The 12,859-nt window shown below is 35.4% G+C and overlaps 1 protein-coding gene across 1 annotated transcript in view; it reads left to right on the plus strand.

The window, feature by feature from the left end:
• Positions 1–7,436: 7,436 nt before the first annotated feature.
• The window catches only part of LOC125656415 (inhibitor of nuclear factor kappa-B kinase subunit epsilon-like), a 67,724-nt gene continuing 62,301 nt past the window's right edge, over positions 7,437–12,859 (plus strand). Inside the window, exons 1-2 of the mRNA XM_056144777.1 lie at positions 7,437–7,631; positions 12,328–12,456. Coding sequence (XP_056000752.1) covers positions 7,536–7,631; positions 12,328–12,456 — 225 coding nt within the window. The 5' untranslated portion in view covers positions 7,437–7,535. The remainder of the gene's footprint in view (positions 7,632–12,327; positions 12,457–12,859) is intronic.

A 12,859-nucleotide genomic window follows, 5' to 3' on the forward strand; every position in this document is an offset into this window, starting at 1 on the left:
CATTTTACAAGGTAATCATTCTGAAATATTCCTACAAGCTCAAGAGGAAAACAGTGCATGGATATGAGTTTCATGTTCCTCTATTCAGAAAACAAATTTGCTCATTTAAAAGGCATGATCTTAATTCAATTTTGGAAACTACGTTTTAAAACCACATGTACATGTAAAACTTATACGGTACCAATTTTGATGCACCAGATGCGCATTTCGACAAATAATGTCTCTTCAGTGATGCTCAACCGAAATCTTTGAAATCCGAAATAACTATGAAGTTTTAGAGCTAAATATAGCCAAAAACAGCGTGCCCAAAAAGTGGAGCCAAATTCGTCCAAGGAAAAGAGCTATGCATGAGGGAGATAATCCTTAATTTTGAAATGAATTTCTAACTTTTGTAACAGCAATTAAATATACATCAGTATTTTCAAGCTAGTAACGAAGTACTTAGCTACTGGGCTGTAGAGACCCTCGGGGACTAACAGTCCACCAGCAGAGGCCTCGACCCAGGGGTCATAATGTAAAAACTTATACGGTACCAATTTTGATGCACCAGATGCGCATTTCGACAAATAATGTCTCTTCAGTGATGCTCAACCGAAATCTTTGAAATCCGAAATCTTTTGGATTTAATAAACTATATATGGACTCTTATACCCTGTTTTACCATTATTGAATCAGTACTGCTAAATGAATTATCACTAATGATTCCTCATTCAGGTAATTAATATCTCTGTATTGTTTTAAGTTCACCTGAGTTAAAGCTTTCCGCGGTGTCTTCCCATTTAGCTAAAATTCTGAAATCTGTACGGGTGACTGGTTTTAGCTAGACTGGAATGGGGGTGCGTCTTTTTACCACAAGGAACCACAAGGATACCACAAGGATACATCATTGACATCCCATTCAATCTTAATGAATCTAGATATGGCTTATATGCATTTTTAGGTCATCTGAGTCACTCAGGTGACCTATTTCTATCTGTTTTGTCCAGCGTTGTGTCTTAAGTTTGTGTCATAATTTTTTTAACTTTCTCAACTTTTTCTCCAGAACTGCTTAATCAGTTTCAAACAATTTTGGTTTTGAATTACCCATATTATCATCTATTGGTGAAGTGACACAAAAATTGTGAATTTCAGGATCTCTGTCTCCTGGGGCCTGAGGGGTGGGACTTCAAAAGAAATTGAAGTAAACTTTGAAAATCTTTTCCCATACTCCTGGAAATCAAACAGTAAAGATGTTGGCTTGATTGTAAAGAGCATAGAGCTTTCCATCGCAGTTATGAAATTTATGACCTAAGGATCAGGGTTTCTGGAGTTAGGGACTGGGACTCTATTGACCATATAGTGAAAGTGCATAAATTCTTTAAATTTAGCAGATGAACAAAGTGCATGATTATGATGAGCAAGGGTGCTTCTTCCAAAATTGTGATATTCATGGTCCAAACCCCTTGGGTCAGGGGTTCTGAAGTTAGGGTGGGGCTCCATTAATATATTGAAAATGCATTAATTCTTTAAAAGTATTCTCTGCTCCTTGGTATTTAGCCGACAAACTTAGTGTTATATTATGATGAGCAAAGGAGCCTCTTTCTAAATTGTGAAGTTCGTGGCCCCTGGGTCAGGAGTTCCAAAGAAGGGTGGGGCTCTATTAATTCTATATTTAAAATGCATTAATTCAATCTTTTAGAATCTTCTTCTCTCTAGTCGGTTTTTGACAAACGAACTAAATGCACAGTCAAGTATAATAAGCAAAGGTGTTTCATCTTAAAATTAAAAATTCATGGTGCCTGGGTCTGAAATAAGCCAGGGCTTTATTGTTCGTATTGGGTGAAAATGCACCAATTCTTTGAAACCTCCCTACTTCTTGAAATTTAGCAAACAAACTAGGTTCATAGTTGTTGAAATTTTACTCTGCCTTAAGAGTTTTACCTCTTTGTCATTCATTATGATGATCAATCAATGTGATAATGTTCATGATAGATAAATTAGAGTGTAGGAAATAACTCATAATAGTTAATTTTTTATAGTCCATTGAATGATAGAAATAATTCTAATCTAATATGCTATAATTTGGATCTATGTATTGGCTTCTATATGTATTGACAAGATATGGGAAATGGAGGAAATTCGGGTTAAAATTATGATCGTAGCAATGTGGTGTTAGGAATGAATTAATCATGCAACACTTCTAAATTGGTTAAATTAAAGGAATCTGTGAATGCTTAGATCATTTGAAACCTCCACTAATCTTTTGAACTTAATTTATAATACATGTGGTCCTGAATCCAGAAGTTTTTCACCTACAGGATCCCCCATTTCACTGTTAAATGAACAATATGGTCCAGTGACTCTCACATACACTGCATGAAGATACTTTACATACACTGCAGTATCAATAGGATACTTTGGTGTGTCATTAGGTCACATTAGGATGTCATTTGGGGTGTTAATAGGGTTCCTTGTGGTACCATGTGGTGTTAATGGAGTTACTTGGGGTGTCAATAAGGTTGTAAGGGGTGCCTTGGGTGTCATTAGGGTTCCATGGGGTATCTTAAGGTGACACTGGTGTCCCTTGAGGTACCCTGTGGTATCCTTGTGGTACCTTGTGGTTCCTTGTGGTAAAAAGACGTGCCGCTGGAAGGGTGCACAGGTAATGGTGTCAAAGAACAAAGGAAAATAATTACGGCTAACCAGTAAACCTATAGTCTGTTTTGTAACACATCACAGGTTCAGTTCAGTTTATTTTTCTATATATACCTACTAAATTTAACGATAGCATTGTTCTACATGTAGAACAATTTCCCTTTCCTTGGGGTTATTAACATGTACATAATTGAAATAATCTTTGATGGTGTCTAGTACCAAATTAAAATCCCCACCAATAATAATTTCCTCGTTGTTTAATTTTGTAATAGTATCTCCTAATTTCAGATAGAAGTCAGGAAAATCATCATTTGGTCCGTATATACATATTAGGCTTATTTTCTTATTTTCTAATGAAATGCTAAGTGCAAAAAAATTACCAGTATTATTTGAAATAGGCTGTTCATGAATATCCGGGTAAATAGAATGGCAACCCCTCTTGAGTTTGAAGTAAAAGAATTGATTCGAGCTTCGTAGCCCCACTCATTTCTTATTCCATTTCCATTGTAAAATGTGTGTCTATTAAACATAGAATGTTGCAATGCTGTTGGCGGTAGTACTGGAAAATGTCTTACAGGTAGTTAGTCTAAAACAGACTATACCCAGGGACCACTCAGGTGGGAAAATCACAGTTTTAGTTAAGTGGGAATAACAATTTCAAAATTTTAGCCAAGTGAGAATGAATCATATCCGCAACCCACGCCACCGTCTTTCAGTACTGTCAGTACTTTGATTGACATCTGTAGACACTGTGGTCTTACTTCATTTGTGAGTTCTTCTAAAGATAATTCCTTTTGTGGTGTTTAATTTCAAAGTTAATTTTACTCTCTTCTAACGAGGGATCCCATATTGTACTGGGTATTGCTGACAACATTTTGACATCTTCTAAAGTAAGGACGCCCTTTTCTTCTCATATTGATATCAATGTTTGTGTCCTTTTATCACTAATGTTTGGAATCAATTTTAGTTGTTCCAAAGAAGCTGTGTTTATAATAATTGAAGACATTATGATTTACGTGGGATTAATTGGGGGGGGGGGGGGGGGGGGGGGCGCATAACGATGAAAATTTAACACGATATTTATGCCAGATGCTCCGACCTAAATATGTATTTATAGGCAAAATGTATTTGAGGGAAATGTATGAGCTGCAGAAAAAAAAGGGGGGGATGTAAATTTGGCGCGATTTTCAATACAGAGAAAGCAAATAATAATAATTAAAAAAATTAAAAACCAATAAAGCAAAACAACCCCCCCCCCCAAAAAAAAACCACAAACAAAAAACCGGGCTAATTACGAATGAAGTTAAAAATCGTAAATACACTCCACTAAGATTCTTTGATCCCACTTCTGACACCAATGTAGTGGAGTGCAGGATATTTTAAATGCATGCACGGTGCAGTTAAGTGCTTAGGATTATCCTAAGGTACTCACCGTACGTAGTATAGAGTTGTAGGACTCGGAGACGGAGAACGTCGTCTCTGGTCGGGGTCCGTGTCACAACTGATTGCAGGGTGCCTGGGATACTGGGATACTGTGATGACCGGTACTCATGTATTGATCACAGGGTCAGATTACTGACCCCTGCTTAGTATTGAAATACACAGGTAATTTTAAGTTATAGCCTGTTTCTGAAAACCCCCGATATATTTAGCTATACTACAATATTTTCGCAATATATACTTGGAATTTAAAGGGGGAAAACCATCGTCGGGAAAATATGAACATAAATTGGTGAATTTAAGGATTGTTTACTATCCAGTGCTTCAACAGATTTTTTTTAAAAAGGGAGTCTGGGGTTGGGGGCACGGGCGGAGTGTCTTTGGACCGAAATGTCATTGGGCCGAAATGTTTTAAAAATACTACTAGTATCTGCAGTTAAGGTAACTCCATACTCGCAGTTTTATCGAATAAAAGTATAAAAAGTGTATTTATTTCCATTTATCAGAGTTAAAACTAATAAATTATCAAATAAAATATATAGGTCATCACACTTTTTAAGGTGCAAGACATACATAAACAGAATCATATTTGAACGTTAGAAAATTGCTATTTCCTTTGCACAGTATTATCAAAATTTCATAAGAACTGGTTATGACGATATAATAGTATTTATAACAATTTCATGAAACTGTTTCTTCACAAAAATTTACAAAATGTCTTTAAAAAATAAAGAAAATCTATCGCATAGTAAACTTGATAAAGAAATCAATAAAAACAGAGTTACTGTCTTTGGAAACAATATTTTGAAACATATCATTGATTATCTATATATACTTTAGACTTTTGAAATAGTTTATGTTTAACAAGATTTTTTTTTACAGTAACTATCAGAAAGGACTCTAACAAAATTTATGTCCTATCATGCATAAATCTAAAATATATCATTGATTTTGCAAAATGTTATGACGTCACAGGATGTAGAATTACTTTAATACGCAATTACGGGTAATGATAAGGCCAACAAAATTAATAATGGACCGAACAAAAATGGGGAAGAAATAACTTGAGTCGAAACGTCTTAGTACTCAAGTGTCTCAAAAAGGTGGGCTGAAACGTTGGGGCTGAAACGTTGGGGCCGAAGTGTCATTGAGTCGAAATGTCTTTGGGCCCACAGGCACTTGTTTCTGTAAATAACTTACGACCTCTGTATACTAATAATAACACTGTTATTATTAGTATACAGAGGTCGTAAGTTATTTACAGAAACGAGTGCCTGTGTTTGGGCCGTAGGTAAACTGGTATATTGACCCGCTTCTCTCGTGTTTAGCACCAATCAGCGGAGAACCAGTTTAGATCGTAGGTTGTATTCTTAGCCTGGTACCCGTGTTCTTTGAACATCGGAAGGCCTCGGGTACCAGGCTAGTTGTCTTCTGGGATAGTTGGTAAAATGGGTAGTAAAAACCGGGCCGGGTCAGATCACCTTCGTAATCCGAATTGTTTAGTTTTCTTCGTTGATTTGTCATTGTTTCTTTTGAAACTTACAGAATATATTCTCAATGATATATTTAGTCTTCGCCACAAATTTTAGCACATAATATTACCTATAGGTAAGGAATTCAATGATTTTATGAAATCTGGTTGGTAAAATGGGTAGCGAGACCAAAACACACATTATTGCATATTTTCGGTCGACCCGGGCCGGCGTTATTTATTCCGATTTAATTGCTAATGCTTTGATTAATTAACCAATAATAATGGTCCTAAAAATATCCCCGACTGACAAATTATGTCTATTTTATGAATATTTAAACTGAAGATAGAGTTTAAAGAGGATTATATGGAGAGCAATTAATTACTATGTATATCCTGCCTGATTAAAAAATAAAAATAAAAAATGGTAATTTTATGGAAAGCCGTAGGTAGGGTATGGAAAGCCGTAGGGTACCCCCACATTATGTCATAAATTAAGAATATTTTTATTTTGGGGATGAAATTATAATTTGGTATCTGAGAATCGGGACAGATTATTATTATCGCTGCGATATAATAATAATATTGGCAAATAGGGGGAAATTTTTATTTTTGGAAGAGATTATAATTTTGGTATTTTATATAGGGAAAAATAATAATAATGTGGGGGTACCGGACGGCTTTCCATAGCTAGTATTCATTTCTTTATTAATAAAAGATATATAATTTAAAAACATCTTAAAACGTCAAGATATGAAGTGTGCATATTCATAATATAAAATGATATATATAAAAAATTTAAATGAAACAATTAACAACACAGTATATGTACATAAATTTTATTTTCAAAATGGCACTCAAGTAAGTCTGCATATGCTTGTTAAATTTGAGGATCATGAAAATTGCAATTTTGGTAGGCCTTCAATTTTGTGGCAGTTTTTGCCCTGCCTTTAGGGCTCAAGGGATGTAGGAGTCCTGAAATTTATGTCCCCTTTGTCCCAAAGATGCTTCATACCAAATTTGAAAGGAATTGGAATTATCATACTTATCAAGAAGTTAGAAATGTTCAATTGTTAACGCACGATGACAGACGACAAGCAATTTTGTAATGTCACCCGAAACCTAAATATCGTAGAAACGACTTTTTAAATCGTTTCTACGATTTCCTAAATGGTAGAAACGAATTTCTAAATCGTATAAACGACTTTTTACATCGTTTCTACCATTAAACGATTATTTTTATTTTTTCTGCTAGGTTAAATTGGCACGAATACGCCGTCGTAAGTAACTTAATGATAGTTAGGTTAAAATTTAAATTAAAAACATGGTTCTTATGAGGATACCTCCAAGTAGTAAGAACCGTGCAATGTCACGTTTCATGAGATCGTGCACGTGATAGCTAACATCCTCATTTTATTCGGAATTTTAACATCTGGCCCGGGTTACCGTATCCGGTTTCCTTTTGGCCCGGGTTTTAATAAATCGTGAATATTAAATATATAAGACTCGCATAACAATTGCTACAGCATTTTGGTGATAAATTATCATAATATTTATCTAAATCATGTGTAGTTTCATTGTTGTGTCACATCAATCTCTACCCAGAGTTATCGTTCCCGCTACGGTCCACTAATACGTAGCGCAGCGTAATACGCCCTCTGGCGAGAGATTGGTGTCACATAGTTCAATCGTAATCGCAGAAAAATGTGTATTTTTCCTCGCTACCCATTTTACCAACCTGAAATAAACAAACGTTGATATTTTCACAGTGAAACAAAATTATGCCGTAATTATTATAGATGTTTCACACCAAACGAAAATAAAATAAGGAAGAAAACTAAAAACTTCGGATTACGAAGGTGATCTGACCCGGTCCGGCCCGGTTTTTACTACCCATTTTACCAACTATCGTATTCTGGATAGGAGTAGTTTCCCTTTATAGGAGAACTGATGGTATTTTGATTTCAAATTAAATTACGGATATGCTAAAATGAATTTGTATCGTGCCACTGAGAATTTTGTGTATAAAACAGATGAATGTATCGGGCGGGGAGCTACTGGAGATGTGTACAGAGGTGTTCACAAGGTTCGTACGTCCTGTCAGATATGTCTACTTTCATTTTCGACCGAAGCGTTGGTCTAATGACAATTATGTCCTATTTTCCCTAAAGAAGTTGTGTTTTCACAAAATTTAAATTATTTCGTTCTCCATTAATCTGTTTCTCTACACGTCTGTTATTTTCCTCTATATGAAATACTGAGATTCCATAGAATTCGCGATACCAAGGGTGTTACTAAAACGCGGAACGGAGAACGGAACTGAAGACAAAAGATATATAAATAATAATTTTAACCGTGCTCATTGCTCGAAGAATATAAAGTCGGATTTCAACTGCACAGCGGCGAAATTAAATTTACGTGTAATGATATGGTGATGAATATATACTGAACTCCCAATTGCTGTTGAAACAAAGTAACATGTTTTTAAACTTTACAAAATTTAAAGATAAAGAAAATCGTTATAATGCATTTTTCTCTTTCTCAAAAAATCCAGTCTTCTTAAAACTTTTAACATATACAAATTACTCCACCAAATGAAAAGAACAAGAACTGTCGATGGTGAACACTATCGTGACAGTCACTTCATACAGTGTGCTACATGGACATAAATTGGAATCCCTGGAAAGTGTGAAGTACTTAGGCTGCCTTATAACATCTGACTTGAAGTGGAGCGACCATATAAATACCATCTGTTGTAAAGCTAATAAAACCTTAGGCTTTCCACATCGTAGCCTCAATATCAGTTCAACATCTGTCAAAGAGAACACCTACAAATCATAAATAATGAAATTATTATTAACAAGAGCGATAGACTTATACCATCCTTGCACAAGACAAGGCATTCTCACATTATCACCAGTGTGAGATCGACTTTGCCCATTTGAGACAGCCATGTGAGATTTTTCGATCTCACACTGCTGCGACATCATTTGATTGTGACGTCTTATATTTTCTACGATATACGTTACACAGTGAAGATTTACGTTACAAGGTGAAGTAAAATATTTTGCATTGTTTTCTTTAATGTAGTATAGCTTTCTGGTGGACAACCTTGGGTTTTTTAGTTTACACATATAGTGTAAACCATTTTCGGGTATGTTTTCTGCTTATCTAGTTAGTTTTTGCATCAAAGTTCAAATGAGGATTTTGATGATTTAGAATTTTCTCAAAGCTCCTAAATTTATGCACTAAACTGTTGGTAAAATGTGAGAAAAATAATCGTTCATTATTTACTCGTGTGGGATAGGGAAATTCCACCTCTGGAACAAGATTCTCTCTAGACTGCGAATCTTGTCCCCTCGGTGGAATTTCCCTATCCCACACTCGTACTAGTGAAGGATTCTATTATTCTCACCATCTCCATCAAGCAATACTTAATACCTATCGCAAATTCTCATTCTTCCCATGTACCATCAGGGAATGGAACGCATTACCACCAGGAATGGTGTCTCTCAAAACACCTGAAACCTTCAGGGAGTAGGTGTCCAAACAAAAATTTTGAAACCTACAGATTTAAGTTTTTATTTTTAAATTCTTACTTGTGTTCTCTCAATGGCAGAAAAATCAACCAGATGATTGTGGCCATTATCCGACAGAACCAGAAGAACTCTCTTTGTGATTTGACAGATCTATACATTTAGAATTCATATTTTGAGGAGGGGATGGGCTGAGTGACTCAAATTCTACATTATTAACTTTACAGAACACGGGGGCCACCACCATTCCCTTGCTGGTTTTTTTTTTGGATACAAGTAACAGACAAGACCAAACCATGGGACTATATAGTGTTTAGCTTACCTGAGCCTTCATCTCAAGTGAGCTTTTCTGATCAAAATTTGTCTGTTGTCTCTTGTTGGCGTCGTTGTTGTAAAATTTTCACATTTTCATCTTCTCCAGAACCACTGGGCCAATTTCAATCAAACTTGGTATACAACATCATTTTGGTGAAGGGATTCAAGTTTGTTTGAATGAAGGTCCATTCCCCTTTCAAAGGAGTATATGATCATGAAAAGGCAAAAATAGGGTAGGATCATTAAAAAATCTTCTCATTGACAAGAACCATTGGTGCAGAAAAGTTGAAATTTACATGAAAGCTTCCTTACATATTGCAGATTCAAGTTTATTAAAAATCATGGTCCATGGGGGTAGGGTGGGACCACAATATGATAACAAAGTTTTACATGCAAATATATAGGGAAAATCTTTAAAAATCTTCTTCTCAAGAACCACTTGGCCAGAAAAGTACAAATTTACATGAAATCTTCCTGACATAGAGCAGATTCAAGTTTGTCAAGTCATGGCCCCAGGGTGTAGGGTGGGGCCACAATAAGGAATCAAAGTTTTACATATGCTGATATATAGGAACAATTTTGAAAATATCTCTTGAACTAGATATAAGCTAGGGCCTTCATATTTTGTATATTTTTCAGACATAAACATAGGTAATGATTGCTCCTTTGTCTTACGCTAAGCATTTAGAAGTGAGAATCACAGGTCTTTCCGATATGACATTAAAAACGGAGGTCCTTTGTTACAAAAGGCATTGGCACATTAAAGAACTCTCACTGCTATGGCCCTGAGTGCTATAAGCGGAACAATTTCCTTATTGTTAATGATGTCTATTTGAATTGCTGTTTTGTTTGATCAAATATCTTATATTATTCAAAACAGCAATCATAATTGTTTCAACTTTTATCTGTCAATGAACCCAGTAAAAATGTATTACTTGGATGAAATGATGAAAAACAGATATTCTGAACATCAAAAAACATGTTCAATGATTGAAAATGCATATTGTCATACTTGAATTGTAGAGACTAATTTCAAATATGTATGATAAAACAACAACATATATACAAGGCAAAATCTGCATATTAAATACATCATATCTCAACCAATATCTGATATTGGAGTCTGAGTTAAATACATCGTACCTCAACCAATATCTGATATTGGAGTCTGAGTTAAATACATCGTACCTCAACCAATATCTGATATTGGAGTCTCATTTAAATACATCATATCGCAGTGATTCAGATTGGAATGCAATTTGATAGGACAAGAGGGCCTAAATGATACAAAAATTATCGGCCATTTTGGCCTAACTCCATGAAAACTTTAGGCCCTAAATACATGTGAAGCAATGCTGCAAAATAAACTCAAAACTTTAAAATTAAACTGACTTTTTATTTTTTAATTCTTCAGTTTAATTATCATGACTGAAGTCAACTGTTTCGGAATTCTTTTTGGTCGTTCCTGTGTTGCAATGTGTTGTTTGCTGTTGTTATTGTTAGATTGTTTTTCATTCCGTCGCTAATTGATATGTCACCAGTTGTAGGTGAAGTATCACAAATTTAGACCTATAATGCTGAGCGCTCAGGGCCATACATGTAGCAGTGAGAGTTCTTTAACGTGCCAACGCCTGTCGCGACATAGTACCTCCGTTTTTAAGGTCGCATCCGAAAGACCCGTGATTCTCACTTCTAAATCTAGTAAATGACGAGCGTTTGGCGAAGGAGCAATCACTAACCATGTTTACTTATTAAGTTTGATGTGGCCATGGCACGAGTGGGACTCGAAGTCACGCCTCCTAGTTACGAAACACTGAGCTACTGCAACTGGAAAATCTAATGTTTAATAGGGATTGTTGCCAATCATGATCATCATCTTTGAAGCCATTTTTTTTTTCAAAACTGGTTCCCTGCTGATTGTTGCAAACACAAGCAAGATCAACAGGGGCACCAATTTATTTTTTTCTCAAAGTAGTTTTGATTCGACGGGAAGTTTTTCAAAAACCAATCAAAATCTTCTTTACAAACGATCGATTGAGTACTTGTTTTAAGACAAACCAATTTTTCCTGTGGCCGATAAACACTAAAAACAATCGGCTGTACTGACCGAAAACCGAAAATTTCATAGGCCATGTTGGCCTTTCTGGAGAATTTTAGTTGGCCACTTTCAATATTTATCGGCCATTTGCCGATGACCGATGCCAATCTGAATCACTGACTATCGCAACCAATATCTGATATTGAAGTCTCAGTTAAATACATCATATCACAACCAATATCTGATATTGGAGTCTCAGTTAAATATATCATACCTCAACCTATCTGATATTGGAGTCTCAGTTAAATATATCATACCTCAACCTATCTGATATTGGAGTCTAAGTTAAATACATCATACCTCAACCAATATCTGATATTGAAGTCTCAGTTAAATACATCATATCGCAACCTATCTGATATTGGAGTCTCAGTTAAATACATCATACCTCAACCTATCTGATATTGGAGTCTCAGTTAAATACATCATATCGCAACCAATATCTGATATTGGAGTCTAAGTTAAATACATCATACCTCAACCAATATCTGATATTGGAGTCTCAGTTAAATACATCATATCGCAACCAATATCTGATACGGGAGTCTCAGTTAAATACATCATATCGCAACCAATATCTGATATTGGAGTCTCAGTTAAATACATCATACCTCAACCAATATCTGATACGGGAGTCTCAGTTGATATGGGGTACTATATGATACAGACTTTACCATGTATAAATATTCTCTCTGTATATACACCCATTCCTTTAATGTGATAAATGTATGGTAATTGCCAATAAGATGGGAAGTGTGCAACAATTATGAACAATTTGTATGTCAAATAAAAGTTTTCATTCATACTTAATGTTGATGCCTTAACATTGACAGGTGACAGGAGAAGAATGTGCCCTGAAATTGTGCGACCCTCGCTTTGCACAGCAGCTTCAGAGAGAGGTAGAGGCCATGAAGCAACTTCAGCATCCCAACATTACCAAGTTCTACCAGTTGGAGTATGATGTATGTATGAGAATTGAATCAAAACAAAAAATATTGAAGATGTTATTCTCTGCTGAAACTTGCAGTGTAGATTCTTTGTGGGTCACTCAATGCTTTTAATTTTTTAATTATGAACCCAATCTCAGTTTATTTATGGTGCAATAGAGTCGTAAAGTGCAAAGACCTGTTCTGATATATGTTTCACATTATTCCAACAAATAGAATCATACGGTAACTTTTATAATTATATCTCCTGAGTAAACTTGGGTGACCTATTTAAAAATCTTCTTCTCCAGAACCAATGGGCCAATTTCAACGAAACTTTGCACAAAGTATCTATGGGTGAAGGGAACTCAAATGAAGGGTCATGCTCCCTTCAAAGGGGACGAGATAATCACAAAAAAACAAAAATAGGGTGAGGTCA

Source organism: Ostrea edulis, chromosome 7 (assembly GCF_947568905.1).
Source record: "Ostrea edulis chromosome 7, xbOstEdul1.1, whole genome shotgun sequence".
In the NCBI taxonomy this organism is placed as follows: Eukaryota; Metazoa; Mollusca; class Bivalvia; order Ostreida; family Ostreidae; genus Ostrea; species Ostrea edulis.